General features: G+C 39.5%; 1 protein-coding gene across 1 annotated transcript in view; it reads left to right on the top strand.

Annotated features, from left to right (window-relative positions):
- LOC135221276 (endoplasmic reticulum transmembrane helix translocase-like) overlaps positions 1-27,032 on the top strand; it is a 354,729-nt gene that overhangs the window by 252,402 nt on the left and 75,295 nt on the right. Inside the window, exon 18 of the mRNA XM_064259089.1 lies at positions 26,421-26,552. Coding sequence (XP_064115159.1) covers positions 26,421-26,552 — 132 coding nt within the window. The remainder of the gene's footprint in view (positions 1-26,420; positions 26,553-27,032) is intronic.

The raw sequence follows: 27,032 nt of genomic DNA, 5'->3' as shown, positions 1-27,032 counted from the left end.
ACCCAGAGGTCATCTGTTCCAGGGAGTAGGAGAGATGTTGGTTCCGTCTCCTGGAGCTGTGGCATAGGCTCATCTCTCATTGCCGCTTGCAGAGTGAGTTCTCCCACTTTAGATGTGAACGGGATGGGAGTCTCCTCATCCACAGTGAAAATTGTGAAGGGACTTCTGAAAGCCGTAACCTTAGTGTTTACACACTGCCATTCCTCCAGGTTACGGATCCAAGCTTCTTGTGCCTGGTCCCGAGAGAGGATAACCATCTCATTTGGGACCTTATCCTCCCTTATCAAGGCAGATTTCGTGAGACGGACTTAGCCTATGAAAGGGGCTTGCAACCCTGGCGGGTGGAACTTGAAGTCCTCAATCCTTCGAGTCCCACAGCCCTCAATCGTAAGCATTCCGTTCACAAAAGGTGTGTATGAAGCCACCCTCCATGGGTTACTTGGGTGGAAGGGAGGGAGAGTGGAGGAGTCCAGCATCAGCGGGCCTTGGGCTGCTTGACCGGCTTGTTGAAGCCCCGACGCTACGCCTTGCTGGAGACCTGCAACTATGGTCTCCTGTGTGACCAGCTTTTCTAGTATTTCTTGAAACTTGGTGTTTACCAAGTTTCCGACCATGTTGCCCATCTGTTGCATCATGTTGGATGCGAATGCTTCCTGGTCAAAGGAGGGGGCTCTGCCCTCTCCTTGAATACTTTCGGTCTCGCACCTTTGGAGGTGGATGCCACAGGGTCAGCGGAGGAAGAGTGGGCTCTTTCCTTGGAAGACTTAGTCTTCAACCCTTTGGAGAGAGACTCCCGTTTGATTCTGTCCGCTCCTGGATGGTGAGCCGGAGCTTTACGGACTTGGCTGGTACTTGGCTTTCTAGGCAGGGGCTTTGGCGGCGATTTAGAGTCACACCTGCCCTTGACTTTAGGGATTGCCGAGACGGATTTCGATCCAGCTGATAGAAATCCCCCGGAGAACCCCTGGAAGGAAGTAGAAGAGGAAGGTCTAGATGTGCTTAAGGGGAGGCCTTGAGCACCTACAAAACTTGCCTCACTAGCATCCTTACCGTTACCCTTGCCGTCCACCGTCATGGGCTCGACGTCGAGATCTAGTGCCGCGACCTCCTCCGCAACCTCCTGCACTGATGTCTCCTCTGAGGGCTGGGAAACTGCGTCTTGAATCGAGGCGATCAGGGGAGCTGCTACTTCGGGGTCCACGTAGCCAGTGCTCCTCCCCCCCGGGAAGATCAAAGTAGCCATCTCTTGGGAGAGGATATACGGCTTCGCCTTGGCTACGTTTCATCTGAAGCCGCCCACCCATACCTTGAGGGTGGAAAGAGCAGCGTCCTGAACCGACTGAGCTCCCTGTAAGAGAAGGGTTAGTGTTAAACTTAAACTCAACTCTTATTACATTGTAACTTAACTTAGGAGGCATATCATTGACATATATTACATCGGTCCACTTTGTATTATCATGTACACACCGGAGAGTCACTTACATCAGAGGAGACTCGTTCCACAAGATTGTAGCAGGTGACACAGTTCTCGTGGTGCCACACTACTGAACCATCTAGGTAGACTGCGCAGGTGGCGTGGGTCCGGCAGACATCGTGCCCACAGGGATCCTGGAGGATGGCGTTGCAGCCGGTCTCCATACAATGAGTGGCCTGTAAATGGAATGATACACGAGTACCATTGTTAACTATATGGACAATGTCCGTGATTGATATGCCATAACACCGGAGTGTTCCGTTGTTGTAGAATTATCCCCGTCTCGGCCTTCTCTTTGCCATGTACCATGCCGGAGAATCCAGTAGAGCCAGTAGTAAGTAGTTAACAGTGTTTCCGGTGACACCGGAGAACAGGAAACTACTGAATTCGGGGTAGCTACTATTGCTATACACCGGAGAAGGAGTAGTCCGAGCAGGTACCGGGTGTCGAGATGGGAGAGATCGGGTAAGGTGGCGGAGCTTGGTAACTCCGCCGTAACACTTAATCTAAAGGGAGGGGTAGCTCCCGGAGGAGCATGGTGGCTCCGTAAACTTAAACTAAGATAGAAATTATACAATCAGCATTATACAATGGAATACATGCAATAATGTAACCCCGTCTGAGGCCGGAGCCTCCAGGTAGCCAACATCCTCAAGGGGTCCGGCTATGCCGGAATCCTGGGTCTGCCGGAGGGGATGACTAAAGGCAGGGGTATGGACCCAGAGAGCCGAGGAGAGCCGAGCTCACCCGAGCCTGGTGGCCGGCCGAGGCTAGGGCGAACAGAGCTTCTCTCCCTACTCTGGGGTGAGAGCGGCAGGGTAGAGCCACCCGCACACCGAGAGTCCCTGTGGGGACCTCCCTCCATCCCCCGAAGGGGTACTCGGATCGGCTGTCAGCGATAACGTAAGCGAGACATCACCCCACCTAGGTGGGAGATGTGGAGGGAGGGAGAGGAGTGCGGTAGCGTGGTGGCTGCTACGTGATCGTCTGGACTTCTCACGGTTGGGTGTGAGCACACTCGTGGTGAAGAAGACCAGGCGAAAGGAAGGCCTATAGGCCAACTGGAGCCTATTCACAGATCTGTAATAAAATAAAAGGTTTAATTTACACGGGGGGAAATAGAAATAAAATGAGGTAGAGAGAAAGCGAGACGTCCTGGAGGAACTAGGCTGAACCAACCGGGAAGGGTGGTCAAGACCTGGTAACTCCGAGCAGCTGGCCTAGTGTCGTGACGAATAAACGCGGGACAGACGGCCAGGGTAGGCTAGGACTAAAAGTAGGACTAGCATCTATATAATAAAAGAGCCTAACTAGGTAACCTAACCAACAAGGAACATGCATGCATGAAAACTGGGTCGGTAGGGCTCCGATAGGCTATGCAGCAAGAACACGTGCTTGGTAAAATCCCCCGTGTAGGAACTAAAACGTCAATAAATGCATCATAGATAATAAAATAACGATACTGCTAAGAAATAATCAAGCTCACTCGGTATGGGAGACCACATGAGACACGAAACGAGGAGACACAAAGGAGCGAGCCGCTGTGGTGGCGCGGGGCCGGCGCCGGCGCCGCATAGGCTGTCGACTCATAAAAACCTAAATAATTCAGTTAAACGTGCCAAGGGCAGCCCCTAAATAGTGTCAACTATAATAGCAGTACTTAACCTGGATGCAGAAGCAGCTTGACGTTCCATGTTGAAAATAAAAGGTTCCAGATCGAAAACACAACACAGCAAAGAAAAACGCGTGTGCAGCGTAGACGTGCTATCAAAGGAATGACGTCAGAGGCGCTAGCCGTAACGGTAGCGGGTAGTGAGCCTTAGGTCGGCTTCTCTCTAGTTGAGGTTTTTTGATGTAGGGAGAGGCTAAATGGAAAAGGACCTGTGGTAGTGGTTTCACTCGCCCCAGAAACCATACCGACACCTTATAATAAAGGTGAGCGAGCCAGAATAATCTGGCATTTCCAATTTAGCTTTTCTCTGGTATTATAGCAATATTTTACCTTAGAAATAGTGCTAAAGGAACCTATTTCACGGAGCGACACAGGCTGAGCCCAGAAATATATTATATAATTATATATATAATATATTATATATATATACTATATATATATATATGTATATATATATATATATATATATATCATATATATATATATATTATGTATATATATATTATATATATATTATAATATATATTATATATATTATTATATATATATTATATATTATATTATATTAGATATATATATATATATAATTAATATATGATTATTAATTATAATAAACCTTAACCTTATAATATCTAGCCCTAAAATCCCCACCCAAAAACCGCACCAAAATTTACCACATTGGCAACCCTGTTACCTCCTATTCTGTCCGCCAGTTGGCAACACTGTCGTTGACAGATACGAAAACCTTCCCTCAAATCAGTTGTTAACGAGCGCCCGTGTTGTTTACATCACGGCCGCTCTTTATAAATTTCCTTAAACATTTTTGTGCCTTTAAAGTTTCTTTCATTATTTGTTAAATGAAACTTTATATGAATTACCACTCACGCATTACATCACGAAATAGTGAATTAACTTTGATTTCTGTTGTGGTTCTTATCTTAAATTACGAACTTTTGCGCGACCCGGAACTACTGACCTGTCCAATTCTACAATGGATTACCAAGAAATTACGATGCTTCCTTCTGCCAGCAACATCAGTCACTGCCCGGTTTGTGGGACAAGGATGATAGCAGGGAGTATGAACCCCATGACATTTGTAGTTCTTGTCGTGGACAGGTTTGTGACTTGACTTCTCGTTGGGTGACGTATGTAAGCCCTGGTCTGACGAGGATATGACTGCTTATATGAAACGCCAACAATCTTGCAGCGTAAAAGATCGGTTAAGGATAAAAATAAAATCGATTGCTAAAACTGTATCTAACGAATTCTTTGACTTTTTTGGGCGCTCATGATTCTGGCTCTTCGGTTTCGGTATCGTACGACTCCGATTCCGAATTAATTGATGCTTTGCCCCCTGTACAACCGGTAATTAGTGAAGTTAGTTCTGATGTAGATTCGAAGATTTTGGCAATGGAAACTACCTGGAAACAGAATTTTAAGAAATTACAGCTTAGTCTAGATAGAGATATTTCTGCTAAGTTTAACAATCTGTCAGAGAATTTTCAAGAAGCCTTTACTATAATGTCTAAACACACTTTTAGATTCATTTTCAGCTCCTCGTCAGGTACCTGTCGACAGCACCATGGGTAACGGTGCGACAGATACCCAGGCTTGTGAACCCCGTCGTGGCGAAGGCCTAGGGGGGATCCGGTCCTTGGCAGGTGCCTAACGAATCTTTACCCAACGTGTCCCCTGTTAGTCCCGTAACAGTGCCAAAGGGCGCTTATTTAGGAGAAGGGGGGAGGGATATTAGTGTCAGACCTAAGATAGCTAGTCGTCAGGATTTTACTTCAGAGGAAGTTTCTAAGTTAGGATCTGACGATGATGATGATGGATGACTCGGATTCGTGTGATATTGATGTTTCCTCGAATGGATGTCATGATGTAGAATTCAAGAAACTTTTTGATTTAATTTTGAGTTTTCTTCCTCAGGCGAGGCCTAAAGAGCAGAAGCAGCCTCCGCCTCGTTGTATTACAGAAGGGATTTTTCTTGACGGTCCTTCCCGGTCACGGAATTTTTACGTTTTCCCTTTGCCAGAGGTTTCGCGAGAGTGAGGACGGACGTTGCCGCTAAACTTTCGAAGGTGATCGGGGAAGGGAAGAGGAAGCTCTCTTCTCTACTAGACACCGGAGAGGAGTTTACCAGGTGGCGGATGATTCTTCATTCTCTCGACCCCCCAAGCCAAATCCTGATTTTGTCCGACTTTCAGTCAATAACCCTTGCCTTCTAAGGCTTCGGTCTCTGTCTCAATTGAAGATTTTATTGCTATGGAGGCTGTTATGAGCTCCTTACAAGAAGCTCAATCCTTCAATATGTGGGTCCTCGGAGGCTTTTAATGTATATCAAGGACTCCGGGTTTGTTCCTCCTGATGCTCCTCTTTTTGAGAAATTCTGCTCATCCATTTCAATCGCTTCTGTACATCAGAACGAGCTTGCTGCTTCAATGCAGGCCTTTCTTGTTTCTCTAAGGCGTAACCTGTATTTGTCGCAGTTACCCTCCTCTGTATCGGAGATTCAGAGAACCCGTCTGTTGTCCTCTTCTCCTTTTGGCGATTTCCTTTTCGATATTTCTGTGCTTTCTGAGGTTTTGAAGGAACATCAAGGTGATGCCTCTTCCCAAGCTCACTGGGCCTTATCAAGAGCTTTTTCCTCTGGTCTTCCTCCCATTCCTTCAAGGAGTAAGCGTAAGTTTAGGACCAGATCTGTACCTTCTGCTCCAGCCCAACAACCTCCTTCTGGCTCTTTTTTGCAGAGTACATCTCAGGTTGCTGGTGCCTCTTCTTCATCCTCTGGTGCTCACCCTTTGAAACGCGGGAGAGGTTCTTGGCGTGGCTCCAAGGGCAGAGAGAGCTCAACCTCCAGGAGGACCTTCTTCTTCTTCTTCTTCTTCTTCCTTGTCTCTGCGTAAGAATTTTCGGAAGTAGGAGTCATCACCTCGCCTGGAGACCGCAGTAGGAGCTTGTCTCTCCCGCATTGGTCAGCTTGGCAGGGAGAGCGGTGGATGCTTGGGTGGTGGAGGTCCTGAAGGAAGGTTACGAGATCCCTTTTGTTTCCAGACCTCCACTTTCCATCATCCTCTCGAGTTCAGCAGTTATTCCCCTCACTCAATCAGGGGTCAAGCCTTGGAGAAGGAGCTTTCGGCCCTCTTGGAGAAGGATGCCATAGAGCGAGCTCCTCCTTCTCCCGGGTTTTACTCTCGGATGTTTGTAGTTCTAAAGGCCTCGGGTGCCTGCGCCCCATCATAGATCTTTCGGTTTTGAACAAGTTCATTCTAAAGTCCAAGTTCAGGATGGAGACGGTCCAGACTGTTCTTTCATCCGTCAGGAGGGGGGACTGGATGATTTCCATCGATCTGCAGGATGCTTATCTGCAAATCCCCATCCATCCAAGAAGCAGACCTTACCTTCGGTTTTTCACGGACTCGGGAGTTTTCCAGTTCAAGACCCTTTGTTTCGGCCTCACCACTGCTCCACAGGTCTTTTCTCGGTGATGGCTCCTGTTTCAGCTATTCTGCATCGGTTAAATGTAAGGATGCTTCGGTATCTGGACGATTGGCTAGTCCAGGCCGAATCTCTAGAGAAATGTCTCCGGTCGAGGGAGATAGTTCTGTCTCTTTGTGTCGAGTTGGGCATTCGTGTCAACTTGACAAGTCCAATCTAATCCCTTGCCAGATCATGACTTATCTGGGGATTGTTTTGAATTCCCAGATTTTGAGGGCTTCTCCCGCTCAGAAACGGATAGACAAGCTTCTGAGTCTGATCGAAGAATTTTTGTCCTCCGTAACGCAGCCAGTTTCTCTTTGGAGGTCTCTCCTGGGCCATTTGTCATCCCTCATCCAACTGGTTCCCGGAGGTCGTCTCAGAATGAGGTCCCTTCAGTCGACACTTCGCCAGTCATGGGATTTCGTGTCCGAGGACACGATAGTCGCCTCTTCTCCACAATGTCGGAAGGATCTCCATTGGTGGATGCAAGTTCACCGCCTCAAGTCAGGGACATCTCTTCTTTCGGTTCCTCCGGACCTAATGTTTTGGTCAGACGCCTCGGATCAAGGTTGGGGCGCACACCTGGGCTCCGAAGCCGCTTCGGGCCTTTGGTTAGAGGAGAGAGGAGCATGTCAATAAATTGGAGGGAACTGAGGGCAGTGTACCTAGGCCTTCTTTCATTTCAGGAACAACTGTTGGAGTCGGTTGTCGCGATCTTTGTCGCAACACCACAGCAGTCTCGTACTTGAGAAACCAAGGCGGCACACAGTCGGATCTTCTCACTCAAGAAGCCCGATCAATCCTGTGTTGGGCAGAAGACAGGGGGATTACGTTGGTCCCTCAGTTTATCCTGGGCCATCACAACGTCTTAGCAGACGCCTTGTCGAGACCGAACGAAGTTCAAGGGTCGGAGTGGACACTTTGCCAGGAAGTCTTCGACAGCCTCAGGAAGAAATGGCCTGTCACAGTCGATCTGTTTGCCACCCCACTGAATTTTCGGTGCCAGATATTCTTCGCCCCTTACCAGACTCCTCAGAGTGCCGGGACAGACTCTCTTTTGCAGGACTGGGAGGGACTTCAAGCCTATGCTTTTCCTCCGTTCTCTCTGGTGAGGTCAGTCCTCAACAAAGTGAGGGCAACCAAGCGTCTGGATCTCACCTTGATCGCCCCCTTCTGGCCACAGAAGGAGTGGTTTCCCGACCTTCTGGAAGCACTGGTGGAACCCCCCATTCACCTGCCAGAGAGACCAGATCTTCTCAAACAACCCCATTTTCATCGGTTCCATCAGAGGCTCCACATGCTTCATCTTCATGCCTGGAGACTGTCAGGAGGTTCTCCAAGCACGAAGGGTTCTCCTCCAGAGTGGCGCGACAGTTGGCTCTTGCCAGGCGGCAATCAACCAGAGTAAATTATCAGGCTAAATGGTCGGTTTACAGACGTTGGTGTAAGTCTCAAGGACATTCAATTTCTAGACCTTCCTTACCGAAAGTAGCGGAGTTTTTAGTTCATTTACATCATGACAGGGCCCTGTCACCTTCGTGCATTAAGGGTTATAGGTCTATGCTTTCCTATGTTTTTAAGGCAAGGCTTCCTGAGATCTCTTCATCTTATGTCATTAGAGATTACTTCGATCTTTTTCCCTATCTCGACCCAGGCCGCAGTGTTCGCCTCCGACATGGGACGTTAACAAAGTCCTTCAAGCCTTAAGGTTCCCTCCGTTTGAGCCTCTGAATTCTGCCAAATTTAGGGACCTCTCTTCTAAGACACTCTTCCTTGTCTCACTGGCTACAGCCAAGAGGGTGGGTGAACTGCAAGCACTCTCTTTTCTGGTTGCCAGATCTGGACAAGACATGATTTTGTCATACCTTCCTGAATTTGTCGCAAAGACTGAATCGTCTGATAATCCCATTCCCAGGTCTTTCGTACTGAAGTCGCTGGTCGACTTTGTTGGTAATTTAAATGAGGAATTAGTTCTTTGCCCTGTTAGGGCGCTCTCATGTTATTTACGCCGCACGAAGGACATTCAGGGTCGTCCCCGTCATCTGTTTGTTTCACCCCGAATTGTCAAGAGACCTATTTCAAAGAATGGTGTATCTTTATTTCTCAGAGATCTGATCGTTAAAACTGGTGGTTCGGCTGCTGGGGAAGACCAGACGCCGAGAGCACACAGTATTAGAGCAGTTGCTACAATCAGTAGCTTTTATGAAAGAACGTCTCAGTCGCCAAGGTGCTTGAGGCGGCGACTTGGCGTTCTAATTCTGTTTTTGCCTCTTTTTACTTGAGGGATATTTCTCTAGTTTCTAGGCGACCTTCGTTCTTTGGGCCCGTTGGTGATGGCAGGACAGGTCGTCAGACAGGAGAATTAGGTAGTCTTCCTGTTTTACGTTTGGTTGCTACCTGTATATTATTCATTAATTTTTGTTTTGTTGTATATATTTTTTGTTTTTGTATTATAACCCATGGCAGTTTTTGACGTAGTTATAATGGGAATTAGGCAGTTTGGTATTTAGGTGTTTTTGATGACAAGGACTGACTGCTTGGCAACTCATGCTGCTTCCATTTTCAGTGTGAAATGGTTCCAGCCACTGGGTTGTCGGCACTGGCGACTACGCTTCTCCCAGAGTCGATGCTGACCTAGGACTAGCCACTGGTTCGCTTGTCCTGACGACTCCTGCTTCTTCCACTGTCCTGGACAGGGAATTAGTCGATGGATCGTCTGCTGTCATCTGGTGACTCGCTCACCATCTACTTTTTGTCTCACCTGTCTTCTCAGAGTCAGACACTCGTGGAGATCAGGCGACACTTAGTAGCCCTGAGTTTCTTGTTGACGAAGTCGGTTGCGTTGGTACACCCCCGATGATCGTGTAACATGAGACCAGGTTGGACTGTCAGGCATTCGTCCTTCGGGACTGAATCGCCTTTTTGCTCCGCTCTCCATTTCTCTTGGCACCAGAAAAGCTCGAGTTAGGAAGTTTGCCTCATGAGCCGATTCGTTGCTGGCGACTTCGGGTTGCGTTGATACACCCCCAAGGTTTGCTTAGCTTTGAATCGCCCAGACAGTCCAGACACTCATCCTTTAGGGAAAGAATAGTGCTTGATAGTCTTCAGGGTGCAGCCTTGCTGTCCGCAATTCGTCTGACTGGTCACCTGGTCGGTCACCTGACTTTAGTACAGACGGACTGACTATGCACTTACTCCTTGTCCTGTGCTACCGCAGTTTGTGGCATTATGGTAGGAGACTTTGAGTTGTTAGTATCTTTGACCTTGGGTTGAGTTTTGACTGCCTATGATATATATTTCTTTGTTTGTTTTCTCCTATTCTGTCCGAAGGGGAAATTGTATTCAGATTCCCTCCTCCTTTTCAATGTGGTTAATCGGGCTAGATAAATTATATTAAGGTAATGTTTATTAATATGGAATTTTTATTCTAAAATTAATATTAATAATACTTACCTGTATAATTTATCTAGTCCCACCCATCCTACCCCACGATCTGCCTATCACAACTGATTTGAGGGAAGGTTTTCGTATCTGTCAACGACAGTGTTGCCAACTGGCGGACAGAATAGGAGGTAACAGGGTTGCCAATGTGGTAAATTTTGGTGCGGTTTTTGGGGATTTAGGGCTAGATAAATTATACAGGTAAGTATTATTAATATTAAATTTTAGAATAAAAATTCCATATATATAATATATATATAATATATATATACTATATATATATATATATTATATATATATATATATATATATATATATATATATATATATATGTGTGTTGTGTGTGTGTGTGTGTGTGTGTGTGTGTTGTGTGTGTGTGTGTGTATATATATATATATATATATATATATATATATTATATATGATATAATATATATTATAATATATATATATATATATAATATATATAATATATATATATATTATATATATATATATATATATATATATATATATATATATATAGGTGTGTCTGTACGTATGATATAACCATTAGTGATCTACCATTGATGGATTGAATTGAAAAGGTAGGGCAAACTTCTAAATAGTATTATATTTGTTAGTGCCGTATTTATAATTGTATGGGGTTGGCAATTTGTACCTCTTTTTCTTTTTAGTATTAAGAGATTGCATATTTTGGTTTTGGTGAATAATAGGCCAAGATGTCTGGAATACAGGAATTAAAGAGAAAATAAGGGTTTTTAAGTCAGGATAAATGACTGGTCAAAAAAGGTTGAAATCGCTATTGATACTTGTGATATCAATAGAGTTTCTTCATTGAGAGACTCCTTTAGTGAATATTTGCAGAAAATCCAGAAATTGAATAGTGAAATATTGGATCTGATGGATCCTACAAAGTAGACCAAATTATGACTTGAGCAGAATATAGCCAAAAGGAGTCACTGAAATTCATATATGAAACTCCTCTATCATGAGTCTTCTGGCTGTAAGGGGTGATCCTAATGCATTGATATTGCCTCTTAAAGCTAGTGTAAAGTTACCTAAATTAGACCTCAAACATTTCAGTGATGATGTACTGAATTTTGAGAATATACAGAAGTTTTTCTATTTAAAGGTCCTATTTAAATGTGAGGCTTTGGAACAGATATCTGGTTTTAAATTAGGTGATAAGTATTTGTATGCAGTGAACTTGTTAAAAGAAACCCAAGACAGAAAAGACAAGATCAAGTTGTGTTTAGTTAAAAAACATTTCCAAACTGAGACTCCTAATGCAGATGCAGAATTGCTACAAAGATTCAGATCGCAACTTGAATGCTGCATAAGATAATTGGAAAATGAACAGTGGGAAATAAGTGAATTGTATACCATCTTGTTCTGCACCAAACTACCTAATAGTGTCATTGAAATAATAAAATGGTGTGGGGAAGATTGGCTTGAATTTGACACCTTTAAGAAATATATTGTAGAAGAAATACACAATTTGAGGACTTTTACACAGACTGAACCAGTGAAAGCTAATACATTAACCACAGTAGCTGCTTTCGCAGTAGAACAAGACAATCTGTGAGACCAAAAAATCAGTAAGGCCTAAAGAAAATACAAAGCCAAAGTAGACCAGGTTAGAGCATATGCACTTTGTGGAAGCAATCATATGGACACTGTAAATCTTATGTAACCAGAGACCCGAGGAGGAAAGATAGAACAACGTAGAATTCTGGGCTTGTGTTTCGTGTTCGTATGCACATCCAATAAACATTTTAGTCCAGACTGTGACAGTCAAGGTTGTAATAACAGTTACACTGTTAGACATCAAAAAGCTATGTATATATAATCAAAACTAACCATATAAGTTTTAAGGAGGGTGGGTACAAGTTGGAACATTCTCTCTGACAAATATTGGACAGGGAAATAAGAAGACTAAGAAGTTTATTTAACTTAAAGCCACAATAACTCTAAAGGGTAAAAGAGTTTGCATTGTGGGAAAGAGAGGGTTGTTGGATACCCATGCCCAGAGATAATTTATAAAGAGATCTGCTCCTGAGGGACTTCATTATAAGTGCAAGGGAGTTGAAAATATATTAGTGAGAGGTTATTTGATTTGCAGATCAGTTGAAGTGTATGAAATGGTGAACATTGTTGTACCTCACCTGGGTAGATTAATAAATATTAAATGTATAGTGATAGACTAGCTACCAGAATAAGCAAAGAAATTCAATATTAAGAAGAATTTAAGGTCATTCTGTAGAACGAAAATTAGTTTGGCAAAAGATTTTTATCTACCCATAGAGAAACAAGCGCCTATAGTATTGTTAAGAGGGGTTGGCAATATGTACGTTTTACATCCATGGTTTAGGTTACTCTTAACATTAATACCACTGTAATTACACCAGTACCATTAAAATTTTGAAAGGAGTGTCGATCATAGAAAACGTAGTTGACGCCATTGGGTTGACAGATGATGAATCCCGAAGAAAATGCAAACCCAATGCCGCTAGCTTACTTAGCTATGATACAAAATGTCAACTTAATTAGGTTGGAAAATCTGAAAATTGCACTTCGTAAAAAATTATCATCTTTTAATCAATTACAGCTCATTAACAAACACATTTATAGCAAAATTATAGCTTCCACGTGAAAGATCAAACATTTCTACACACTTTAGTTTTAAAACAAACTCCCCAAACCTAATTATTATATTTTTCATGAAAACTTTCACATTCATCACATCGTTTTTATTATTTCTAAGCCTCTTAAAGAGGTTCTGATTGCTTTAGGAAGTAATTTTATAATTTGTAGACATAATAACACTAACCAGAAGCATATATCAGTTATAGTTCGGATGTACTGAATTTTGCCAAAAATCATTTCCATGCACGTGTTCTTTTCAGCCCAGGGGAAAAGTTGTGTACCTTACACCCTTATAGTTTTGGCCTGTGTGCAAGAGGGTTAATTAATGAAAAATAAAAGTAAATACTAAAAATAAAAAAACCCCTAGGGCATTTAATGAATTTTAAGACCGTAAGATTTTAAAACATTTCTTAACTTATTCTGTTTTAATATGTATATGTTTTTAGTATGCATATGTGGAAATATGAGTAAATGTATTTAGTGTGTGAGTGTTCCAGTATGAGAGCATGTGCTTTTGTGCAATTTTAATTTAATTTCAACTCATTCGTCACCATACCAAATGTCTGTGGTCCCAGTGCTTGGTTTTTGGCCTAGACCTTTCATTTTATTCAAACCCTTCGGGCCAGCCCTTACAGACCGTACATCTTGTTCGGGTTGGCCCAGGTCTCTCAGTGTGAGGCACCTATGAGAGCTCAGCAGTTTGGTTAAACTATTCTGGTAATAATAATATACTCTGTTCTGAAAGTACCAGATGGTTTCACAGAGAATTACTCAGGATGACAAAATAGGGATGGAGTAAGATTTTTGATGTACAAAATGAATTACAAAAGCAGATGCGAAGAGCGGAGCGGAGAACCAAATTGTAAAAAATGGACCTCACCCACAGCTGTCAAGACTTTTAACAAGGCTTCCTTCTCCATGATTGTGCCACTTTGCATTACAAGTATTAAGAGTATGATGTAAGCAGTTTTGCCTCCTCTGTCTTCTTGCTTGACAAAACTCAGTGGAAGTTTACATGATGTCCTTATCACTCATGGGAGGGAAATTTAACTCTTTGTTTCTCACTCTCTTGTTCCCAAGCTTTGTTCCTCAGTCTCTCCTTACTTCCTCCTCCTCCTCCTTTCCCTTCATGGGAGGTCTTTCTGTCTGTAGATGCCTCTCTTAGTACATTTCAAGAAAAATGTTGCTTCTTGGGTCCCAAAGCCACGTCTTGGCTATAGCTTATATTGTTGACAGAGGAGTTAAACATTGGATCTGTGTATGGGGTTGAACTCTTTACACTGTACTGAATGTAACAGATAGTTTCACAAAGAATTGCTTAGGATTGCAAAATAAGCATGTAGTAAGATTTTTTATGCACAAAATGAATTACAAAAGCAGATGGGAAGAGGGGAGCAGAGAACCAAATTGTTAATAATTAAAAAATGTGCTGAAGTTTCTTTGGCACAATTGAGTATTCTCTACAGCTTATAATCAAGTCCACTGAAGACAGGTCTATCCTTTGGTGGTTTTGATATAATGCTGTATGATCCACGGCCCATGGAACTTGAACTATGGTTCTGTGGTGGCCTGTCCTATATCATTGCTAGATGCACAATGATGACTAAAGAAATTAAAGAAATTAAAAACTGCTGAGGCTAGAGGCCTTTAATTTGGTAAGGGATTATTGGATGGTGGATGATAAACATACGAGTTTGCATCCCTCTAGTCTCAGTAGTTTTCAAGATCTCAGGGCAAACAGACAAGTGCAGACAAAAAAGTGCTGTCAGACAGACAAAGCCATCTCAATAGTTTTCTAATAAGAAAACTTAAAAATGGACCTCACCTACAGCTGTCAAGACTTTGGACAAGGCCCTCTACATGATTATGCTGCCCCACATTGAAAGTATTAAGAGTATGATGTAGCCAATCCTGCATCCCCTGTCTTCTTGCTTGCAAAAACTCTGTGGAAGTCTAGGTGATGTCCACATTGCTCCTGTCTCTTTGTAATTCACTCTTTTAATCTCAGGTTTTGTTCCTCTGTCTCTCCTGCTTTCCTCCTTTCCCTTCATTGGAGGTTCTCTCTGTCTGCAGATGCCTCTTTCTTTGTTCAATTCAAGAAAAAGGTTGCTTCTTGAGTTCCAAGGCCAGGTCTTGGCTGTGGCTGATTTATCAATAGATGAGTTAAATGTTGGCTTTCTGCTTTCAATTTCAAATATGCTGCCAACTTTCTTGTTGCTTATGTCTGTGGCTTCATTAACACCTGCAATAAATTATCCATTCATATCTTTTGTGGTTCTTGACTACTCTTATGTATGCAACTGCCTTCAGTTACCATACTGTCTGCAATTACAAGGCATTCCTCTAGGAAAGGTCCGGCCTACCATTCCCTAAATGGGCCCCTCCTAAGAGTATCTTGAAGAACCAGCTTGGGGCATCTTTTTGAATCCATCTAGTATGGTGAACACAAGAGAAGCTCCTTGTAATGTTGTTAGTTCTTTTCTTGGTTTGGGCCCTCAATATACTCTTAAACACAAGTGTCCTTAATCTTTTACTCATATTATTATCTACTTTCCAGGTCAGTCTCAGTAAACAGGGTTTATCTGCATCCTTTCCTTGTCGGTAGCAATTTTCAACTATGCTTCTTCAGATTGTATAGATACCAGTCACCCCTGTGGATGCTGTCATCATTTTTCAGGGTCTCCCTCACACATCACTAGCTCTCCTTGCTGCTTGCCACCACTGGTAGAGCCAGTGTCCAGCTGTATCCTTATTAGTTGCATCTTTGATGCTTTTCTTGCCTCTTGTCCTGAAGAGCACCTAAAAATTTTCACCAGATTTGGGGCTACTTTAACTGGAGGTCATTAGAAAGACATCCCCACTTCTTTAAACTTCTTTTGGCCCTTTTATAAGTGTGTGAGGTGCTCTTCACAGAGAGTTTTTTTACGTGGAACTGGCAGAAGTGGGTTCTTGGTGGCACAAGTCTGCTTTATACCAGGTGACTCACCTTTTGCAGAGGATACATCCAGGACTTGTCGGATCTTTTCCTTGAGCATTAAGTAATTGAACCTACTGCCTTTATAGCACTAACTAGATAATCACCTGTTAGCTTGTTTGCAGTCAGCACAAAATAATTTTGAAAATTAAATTTTTTGAGAAAAAACCACTGGAACTTGCACTAACATCCAATAAGAAGCATTGTTCCTAAAAAATTAAGTTGTAATTGTTTAGAATTATCACTTGTAACCACAAGATAGTAATATTGAATACAGAACCCAGTATTGGTTAACTGCAGCCAGCTAAGGTGTGATTTTTTTTACACCCTTTTCCTGTAGGGTGATAAAGGAGTAGGAAAAGAATAAATCGATGGAAAATAGAAATTCTTTTTGCCATCAGGTGATACTTGTTCCTTATCTCTACTGTTCCTCATCATCTACAAGCCCAACCTCTGCAGTCTCCAGCTCTTGGCCCATCTGGTGTTAGTATACATTTATTCCTTGGCTCTTCTCGGATCTCAAAGAGAGCAGGATTTGATTCACCCAAGGCTAGTGTTTTGCTTGCTGAGGACTTGAGTATAGAAACTGCAGAGAATTTGTTTGTACTTCCATTGCAACACATCTTTCTTACTGTGACTTGAGTTCAGAGCAATCCTTCTGACCACAAAATGATGCCTCAGTTGCTGCTTTCTTGGATGACAATGTGAGGTTTGAAGGCTTTGGAATATCCCTTGGTTAAGCATTTGGACTATAGTAGGAACTTGGTTTACGTCCAACAAAGCAAAAATACCGTAACGTACAGGCAGTACCCTTGTATTGGCGGGGTTCTATTCTGATGGCTTGACAATAAGTGGTTAATGGTACCTCTGTTAGGTGTGTTTCAATGCCAATGCCTAATTATTGGCACTCCTAACTGGAAATTGGCACATTTTCAGCGCTTGACAATTGTCATAAAACCGGATCGCCGGCTGCCTGTACCTGTGTATGCATGCATTCACTCGATCTGCAGTGAACTTCCTTGGTTTATTTATTTTCATGTTTTTATATTTATGGTACAGTAATTGATGCTTCATTAAAGGATTGAGAGAGAGAGAGAGAGAAAATCGAGATTCTGTCATTGGAGAATGCTAGTGGTGGATTTCTGTTGGCTATGTCTGAAATTCAGATATACAATAGTTTTACAGTGATTGGGTCTGTCAAATGGATCTGTAAGTGAAAAGAGAGAGAGAGAGAGAGAATTAAAAATAAATTTATGGGAGATGGTGCTACAAAATGACGTATGTTGAGTATGATCTAATCTGAGAACTTAATGTACTTACTCCTAAATATATATATTATTTATGAAGGGCCATGGTATTGCTATAGATTTTGATTAGATACTATTGCTACATATGCATGGTAGTGAGTCTAGTAGAGTTATAGTGCTACCCCACTTCTTCACACTTCGCATTTCTGCGCTTTACTTTGTTGTGGATTCTTGTGTAATGTATTTTTCGCGTTTTTGCTGGAACTTTCACCAATTCACAATTCTATGGGGCACACCTCAGAAATGATAACTAATTAGTTTTTTTTTTCATATTACGTATACAGGCAGTCCCCGGTTATCGGTAAGGCTTCCCTTCCCGGGGGTGTGCCAATAAGTGAAAAGCGCCATTAACCGAAGCTCAGTGATGTATGGCGTCATAACTGTACTTATGGCGCCGATAACTGGTTATTGGCGCCATAGGCATCCTTATGACACACCATAAGGTGCCTTATGGCACCAATAACCGGAACTCGTCCCACCCATTATGGTACCATATATTGCAGATTTTATCGCTCTAAATGCCACAAAACTCGATCGCTGGTAACTGAGTCGGCCGATAACTGGGGACTGCTCGTATTTCTGTGTATAAGACGACCTTTAGATAAGATGAGGTAAAGATTTGTCAAATTTTCATAAATTTATTTAATACAAGCAGTCCCGTTTCTAGCAAACTCGGTTAATGGCAGTCTGGTTTTATGAGGTTTGTCTAGTACCATAAAATTGGCGATTTATGGCACCATAATGTGCTGAGTTCTGGTTATTGTCACCATAACTTTAATTATGGTGCCATTAACCTGTTATCAGTGCCATTAACCGTTATCGGCACCATAAGCACCATAAATCACCAAATTTCAGTATTTTAAGACAAGTGCTAAATTACAAAACCATCTGTGTATAGGTTATCTGTTGCTTACCATTTATACTCACATATCATGCAACTTTTGAAGATCTAATTTTGAAGTTGAATTTAAAGGGGTTGCATCATACACGAGATATAAAATTGGTATATGTGATATTCACTTATTAGTATTGTAATATAAAATACAGACATAACGAATGTGCATCTTTTCCTTAGATCTTTAAAAGAATGCTTCGCTTCACTATATCCAATAATATTGTATGTACAGTATTCTGATGGTACTATTGTTTTATAAAACACTACAAATATATAGTGATCAAGTCCATTTGCATTGTGTATATTTTCATGTTTGAAGATGACCATGGGGTGGGGGGGGAGCAGGGGTTGCAGCAGGGTGGTTGTCCCATCTGCCATAGACATTAAAATGTGTTCTTTCATGGCCCAGTAGTTTTGATTAGAATATTTTTCTCTCCAATTTCAATTATGGTTGAGTTTGATGATATAATGAAGTTTAGGGGCAGAGTTTCATCCATGTTGCTGAAGTACTATAATTTATAGTTATTAGAAGCTTGAACATTGTTTTCTCAGCTTCAGCTACATTTTTCAGTTTCAGTTAAGCAGTATATTTCCTTGCCAATTTTTTCTGCTTAGCAAATAATGGTATACATTACTGTAAGGTAATAATATATCGGTTCTAATCTACCTAAGGTCATTTGTAACAAATAAGGTAATTACAGTGGTCCCCCCCTTATTCGCGGGGGATGCGTACCAGACCCCCCCGTGAATAGTTAAAACACGCAAATAGTTGGAACCCTTATAAAAATGCTTAAAACCTCCTACTTTGTTTGTTAAACTCAAGAAAAACCCACTAAAAATTTTTATACCTAGTTTTTTTAACCCTTAAACGCCAACTGGACGTATTTTACGTCGACATTTTTTATCTCTCGGGTGGCGACTGGACATATTTTGCATCGACATACAAAAGTTTTTTTAAAAATTCGAGGAAAAATACTTTTAGGCCTACCAGCCGAAAACTCTTGAATCATGCGCCTTGGGGGATGCTGGGAGTTCACGGATCAAGGTGTTGTTTTGTTTACAATCGTTATGCAGGCGCGCAAGCGCGAATTTCTTTCTTGCCGCACTAAAAAGTATCTGTGACACATCTCGGAAATTATTTCGTCACTTTGACATAATTTTTGTACCATTTTAAATTAGCCGTTACATGGAGTAGTATATACGAAAATGTGCAAATTTTTATGTAGAATACAACAAAAAAATACTCATGATTGTAGCTTTTATCAGTTTTGAGATATTTTCATATAAATAACGATAAGTGCCAAAATTTCAACCTTCGGTCAAATTTGACTCTACCGAAATGGCTGAAAAACGCAATTGTAAGCTAAAACTCTTATATTTTAGTAATATTCAATCATTTACCTTAATTTTGCAACTAATTGGAAGTCTCTAGCACAATATTTCGATTTATGGTGAATTTATGAAAAAACTTTTTCCTTACATTCGCGCGGTAACTCTTCCGAAAAAAATCATACATGCGATTGTGGTAATGTTTGCACCATTTTAAAATTAGCCGTTACATAAAGTTTTATATATGGAAATGTGCGCAATTTCATGCACAATACAACTAAAAACAACCCATGGTTGTAGCTTTTATCAATTTTGAAATATTTTCATATAAAAAATGATGTGACAAATTTTCAACCTTCGGTCAACTTTGACTCTGCCGAAATGGTCGAAAAACACAATTGTAAGCTAAAACGCTTACATTCTAGTAATATTCAATCATTTACCTTCATTTTGCAACAAATTGAAAGTCTCTAGCACAATATTTTGATTTATAGTGAATTTATGAAAAAAATAACATTTTCTTTACGTCTGCGCGGTAACTCTTCTGAAAAAATCATACGTGCGATTGTGGTAATGTTTGCACCATTTTAAATTAGCCGTTACATAAAGTTTTACATATGAAAATGTGCGCAATTTCATGTAGAATACATCCAAAAATAATTGAAGGTTGTAGCTTTTCTCATTTTTGGAATATTTGCATATAAATCACAATAAATAGAAAAAAAACCACATTCGGTCAACTTTGACTCTACCAAAATGGTCGAAAAACACAATTGTAAGCTAAAACTCTTACAGTCTAGTAATATTCAGTCATTTATCTTCATCTTGAAACAAATTCAAAGTCTCTAGCACAAATATTAGATTTATGGTGAATTTAAAAAAAAAACTTTCCATTCCCTCCGCGCACGGATTCTCCGCCACAAATCTCCGAAATGCATACGTCCCATTCTCGGAATATTTGCTCCGTTTCATATTAGGCATTTCATAGAGTTTTATATATGAAAATGTGCAAAATTTTATGTAGAATAAAACGAAAAATATTTGAAGGTTGTAGCTTTTCTAGTTTTCGAAATAATTGCATATAAAAAAATATATTAAAAAATTCGACATTCGGTCAACTTTAACTCGTCAGATATGGTTCAAAAACTGCAATTGTAAGCTAATAATCTTACAGTATAGTAATATTCAATCATTTGTCTTAAAATCTGAAAGAAATTGGAAGTCTCTAGGACAATATTTAGATTTATGGTGAATTTTTGAAAAAAATATTTGTTTACATCCGCGCGTTACGAATTCATGCATTATTTTGTGATAATATTTTCTCTGTGTTGCTTTTATCGTTTTACAATGTGTTATATACCAAAATGATTGCAATTTAGCGTACATTACAATGAAAAAAAGTAACTTGTTACCTTCAACCGTTTTGCGCACAGAGCGATTTGAATACAATTATATATGAAATTTCATTTTTGCACTATCATATATTGCATTATTTATATATGATAATGATAATTTTTTTCGTTGCTGATGGTTGCATACTAAACTTCAGCCAATGACAAAAAATGGAGCCAAAAATGAACTCTCAATCTTGAAAACTAAGCACACTGTGATTTTTTGAAAAAAATATTTTTTCCGCTTCCGCGCTCACTTTGAAACACCTCCGGCACACGGGAGACAATTTTTATTTTACCGCTTCGGTGTTTAAGGGTTAATAGTTTTATCATAAAAAGTGCATTTTATGATGAAATTGATAAATAAAAGCACCAATTTGTAGAAAATTCTCATAGAAAATACCTAGAATACGCAAATTTTCCGCAAATAATGCAGGGAAATGTTAACGAGAAATCCGCGACTGTGTGAGTCCGCAAATCCAGAGAACGCGAATACGGGGGGTCCACTGTATTTACTGTTATATTACAATGTTTGAAATACAAGCAAAATGGCTGTTATTCGATTTGGTTGCTCATAGCAAAACAGCTTATTTTCTTTCATTTTTTTATGGCTTTACGAGTTTTCTCAATAAATATAATGTTACTAACAATACTTCTATCATTCTCTTTTATTTTTTTAACTTATTTAACTAGAGTATGGGATAAAGAGATGGCGGCAAAGAGGTTAGTCTAATATATGTTATCATACATAATTATCGTTCATATGACTGAATTGTTCTGAACAATTGTATGTAATCCAAATTTATATTATTTCACCAAAATGAACACAATGTTATCCTAAATGTTATTACTTCAGTGCCTCCCAGTTTTTCACAATTCACATTTCCCTAGTCCACTTTGTCGCAGAGTTTTGGGGAACATTTATTTATTTTTCCAACTTAACTGATTTTTTTTTGTAGAGCAACACTGTGTATTCACTAATTACTGTATTTTTTCATTAAAATATGAGAAGAAGAGAGAGAGGAGAGAGAGAGAGAGAGAGAGAGAGAGAGAGATAGATAGAGAGAGAGAGAGAGAGAGAGAGAGAGAGATGTGATTTTTTACATCCAATAGAGATAGAGAGAGAGAGAGAGAGATGTGTTTTTATCCAGAGAGAGAGAGAGAGAGAGAGAGAGAGAGAGAGAGAGAGAGAGAGAGAGAGAGAACTGTGATTTTTACATCCAAGCCTAAGCACCGTATAAATGGATTCTGTAAGTGAAATAATGTTTAATTGATATTTTGCCTTTTTTTCTTAAAAGATATATAAACTGTTTGAGAGAGAAAAACTGGTTTCTACATCAACTATAATTACAGTATAAATGGGTTCTGTAAGTGGAATAATGTTTCCTTGATTAAGAGTTGCCATGTATATGAAATTCAGATTTTAGATATTTTTTGCAGTGATTAGAGAACCATCAAAGTGATAAAATTATAAAATAAGCTCTTGTGTACTGTTATAACATGTGTGATAACCATAGTCAGCTAAACTTGTAATGAAATACACTACAATGAATCAGACAAAGCTAAGAATATGGCAACCATCCTTCATTATCTGTTTGAACTTACTGGATTTGATTATGTTTGTGGATTTTATGTTTATGGTACAATAATTGATATTTTCATGAAAAGGCAGTCCCTGGTTATCGGTGGTCTTGGTTAATGGCGATCTGGTTTTATGGCACTTGTCTAGTGCCATAAAATTGGAGATTTATGGCCCCATAACAGGCAGAGTTTCAGTTATTGGCGCCTTAAGGTGCCCATAATAGTTATATGACCCCATAACATATGTACCTAGCAGAGACACCATTAACTGAAACTAGGAACATATATTGCCCAGTTTCAGTTAATGACGGGTTTTGCTTATCAGCATTCCACCGATAACTGGGGACTGCCTGTACTGAAATACAAGAGAGAGAAAGAAAAATCTTTCCTGTTAAGGCTGCAGCACAAAACAATGTTTTTCGTGAATGAATAGTAGTACATTTATGATAAAAAATTATTTACTGTACTAATTATGGTAGGTACTATAATATTAATGTATAAATACAGCAAAATACAGTAATCACAGTGTATTTTTGTCTACGCTCTGAGAATCAGCTTATGACACTTATTACCAAAAGAATTATCTAGGAAAATAATTTGGTTGCTATAAGAAACTAATGTATTAATGGAATTATTATTTTTAATTTTGTACTTAAAAGTTTGTGATACAGTCATTCATATTTCATTGAGGGAGAGAGAGAGAGAGAAAGGATTGTATATCCTCACAAAAAAATTGCTACAATACTGAAGCCTGTAGGTTTTAAGTTACCTACGTAAGAAATACAGATGGATTTTAAATATTTTTATGGTGATTACATCAATACATTACCATATGTAAATGGATTCTGTAAGTAAAATAATATGTTAAAGATATTTTACTGTGTTTTCTCTTTTTCTCAGTATACATATATGTATACTGAGAGAGAGAGAGAGAGACAGCAGAAGTAGTTATAATAGGTTTATGGGTAATGGCAAATAATAACCACAATATGACATAAACCAAGAACTAACTGTAGTAAATCATTTTTTTATCATAAATGTATTCGTATGTAATCACAAAAATCCTAACATGACGTAACAAGCCTAGCAATCTGTTTGGAGGTAAGTACGTACATGTCCCGTTGTTCTAAACTATTCGCATATTTTGATACTGAACTATTCACATATTTTGATATGCTGTATACAATAGTACAATCCTAAAATACATACCTGTACAGTAAATATAATTTCAAAGTCATCTTACTAGACTGGAAAATATCCATATACACAAACTAGGCACAGAAAGTTGCACAAGTTATGTAGGCCAAAGAAATGGTAGGGAATACTTAATAATGACTTTTTTTGGCTCATATATAATTTTGCAGCATGACTTTGAAATGATATTAGGGTGTTCTGGGTTGATATTTTGAGGTATATTTTAGTTTGAATTGTCAAGTTTGGTGATGAACTGTTAAAATAGGCAGTTACAGGCATTTTAGGGGTGCATAGGTATATCCTACTTAGTAACAGTGGTAGGAGAGTACTGTAATGTAAGGTTATGTTGGGAGTTTTGGGATGATGATGGTTTGAGGTTTATTTTAATTTTAAATTTTAAATTTTTGAGCATGATAATTTAAGGTATAGTTTTATTTCAACTATCAACGTAAGCAGTGAAGTGTTAAAATAAACAGCTATAAGCATTTTAGTTTAAGGGGTACTGGGTATTTGGTAGTTATAAGCCAGAGATAAGGATTTTTAGAAGAGATTTCTGCATTTCTGTATTTTTTGCATTTCCATGGCAAGTTCTGGAACCTATTCCTGCTTGAAAGGGGGGGAGCACTTTACCGTAATTACTCTATCATTACATTTCTGAAAGGTTACTGAAAGATAAGTGCTTCTGTGAGTGCAACCATAACTCAGTTTTTACATTTTCTCAGTTGGGCTCACATACATTAAAACTGATTTAATTGATATGGAATTATTTCTCAAATATGCCAATAATATATAGGGTAAAAATGGTCTTATTATGTTTATTATCAATTTATATCATAATGTGAATTCTTTCATGTGTTTATGTCAGTGGCTATTGCACTGAGGTCGAGGCTAACCTACCTATAAGTATCACTTACAATTCAAGGTTTGATTTTTAGAATGGTAGTATAAAACAACCCCCATCATTAGCGGTGAATTTTAGGATTTAAAGGTCATCTTATACATGGAAATATAGGGTAAATTAGGCATGGAAGTGTTCAAATAGACAGTTATAAGCAGTTTAGTTTTGGGGGTATATGGTATTTGGCAGTTATACAAGTGATTTTAGAGGGGTTTGGATTTCCATGGAGGGTTCTGGAACCTACCCTGTGAAAAATTGTAGCACTGTATTCATGAGTATAAATTACAGTGTATGAAGGGTCACATTTCCAGCACTTTTAATTATGAGCACATATTACTACAGTACTCGACAAGATATTAAGCCACTTAACATCAAGCAGCCTAATATATAGTCGAATTTTGAAGGAACAGAAGTTATGAAGAAATTTCGTCAGTGCATTAGGCAGCTTACAGGGTGTAGCGAAAGAGGTGGAGATTAGCACTTGACAAGGAGAAACCTCGAAGTCACTTGTTTGGAGGTTAAATGAGAGGCGGTATATATTCTTTTGGTCAAGCGCTCCAACCGCAATTTTTGCCTACCACATATCACTTTATTGCCCCCTGTGACCTTAATATAGGCCAAGACGGTGATTTGAGTCAACAGATAATGGCAGAGATATGTACATTGAAGCAATCTGGCCTTAAAACAAAGCAGATATTGGATCAGCTGGGTGTAAGGCTTTCAGTTAGGTGCAACTCAGCGCCGGACTGAAAGCCTCCTCACACTCAGCTGATCCGATATCTGCTTTGTTTTAAGGCCAGATTGCTTCAAGTGCACATATCTCTGCTATTATTTGTTGACTCAAATCACTGTCTTGGCCTATATTAAGGTAAAAGGGGCAATAAAGTGATTCACGGTAGGCAAAATTGCGGTGGGAGCACCAACCAAAAAATATATATCGCCTCTTATCAAACCTCCAAACACGTGACTTAGAGCTCTCTCCTTGTCGAGTGTCTAAGTTCCACCCCTTTCTCTACACCCTGTAAGCGTCCTAATGCACTGACGAAATATCTCTGCAACTTTTCTGTTCCTTCAAAATTTGACAAGATATTAGGCCACTTGACACTAAGCTGCCTATCATCATGTTGAGTACTGTCATATGAGGGGTTGTGGTTCTGGCAGAGGTTATGACCAGTACCTTCTTAAACTTCACCAAATTTGAGGCTGCTTAACCTGGAGGTCCTTATAAAGACTTCCCCACCTTTTTACACTTCCTTCGACCCTTTTAAAATGTTAAGTTGGACAAGTGTAAGATACTCTTCAGAGATAGTTTGGTGTTGTTGAACTGGCAGATGTGGGTTCTTGGATGTTTTCCCTGAACACTAAATAATGTGAACCCAAACTGACCTTATGGCACTAACTAGATAACCACTTATTAGCATATTTGCGGTAAACACTAAAACAATACAAGAATTAAATGCTTAAAAAAAAGAAACAGGAACTCACACTAACATTTTCCAAGAAATATTTTTCTCACTAAAATAAAGGTGTCATTGTTTCGGATTAACACTTTTAACTACAAGAACAGCAATCTTGAATATAGAGCGCAGCAATGATTAACTGCAGCCAGTTAATACATAGGAATCACACCTTTATCTTTTAAGGTGATAAAGGAATAGAAAAGGTATTAAAAGAATACATCAGGTGAGGAATAAATGGATTAATGAGTTAGGAAAAATGGCAGATGATGATGAGCCTGGAGTGGAAGACACAGTAAGAGATTCTGCCAGTTTTTGACAATATTGCAGATATGTATGGAAGAGTTAAGCAAGTGATTGATGGGTATCTGAGGCTCCAGGAGGTGCATTCATCATTTCACTACTGACCTTGTCTGTGTCAAAAGAAGGCAGTGTCTGGGTCATTCAAACCCCATGAATATAGTTGTGTGATTGACATGGTTGTGATGAAACAGTCTTGTTGAAGAGTTAGCTACTTAGTATACAGAAAATTTAAACTTAACAAAATTGTTCTGTTGTTTTAAGAATGTCTTAAATTTTCTCATGCTTCATTACACTCCAAAACTTTGTAGAATTGCATGATTGAAGGAGTGTTTCAAGATTTTTCATAAATCTAAATTATTTAATATTTTACAGGACTATGGTAAAGACAGTTGGGGATGGAAAAGTATAGATGAGACAATCAACATGGATCTGATTCCCTATGAGAATCATAAGGAGTTAACAACCAATTTCTTTAGGATTTATGATTTTTGTATAACTGGTGAGGTCAGTACAGTTTTCAAAGCTGCTTTATGTGCCAAATTAGACTTCTTGTTGTAATGCTTCAGTAATAAATGTTTGTTGTTTATAAAAGACAATATTGATAGAGTAATATTATTATTATTATTATTATTATTATTATTATTACTATTACTATTACTATTATTATTAATATAAAAGTTAACTATCAAACAGTTGTAAAAAACTTGCTTAGGTATTATGGCAAAAAATTTTAGTGACCTTGGTATTTCAACATGCATTACTTTATTTATTTGGTATGAAACCTCTATGGCAAATAGTAACAAGTAAACAATAATGCTTTCCACTTGTTTAATATTGATGGAATGGTTGTAAAATTTGGTTTTATTTTGTTTTTCGATATTCTTGTTTTAGATAATTTTTTTATGTACCTTATCTATTGAAATAACATAATAAGGACAGCTACATATCGTGAAATCTGCCACTTTGTAAGATTATTCAAGAATT

This window comes from Macrobrachium nipponense, chromosome 2 (genome assembly GCF_015104395.2).
Source record: "Macrobrachium nipponense isolate FS-2020 chromosome 2, ASM1510439v2, whole genome shotgun sequence".
NCBI lineage: Eukaryota > Metazoa > Arthropoda > Malacostraca > Decapoda > Palaemonidae > Macrobrachium > Macrobrachium nipponense.
The sequence above is the reverse complement of the archived record's forward strand: the minus strand, read 5'-3'. Positions and strand labels throughout refer to the sequence as shown.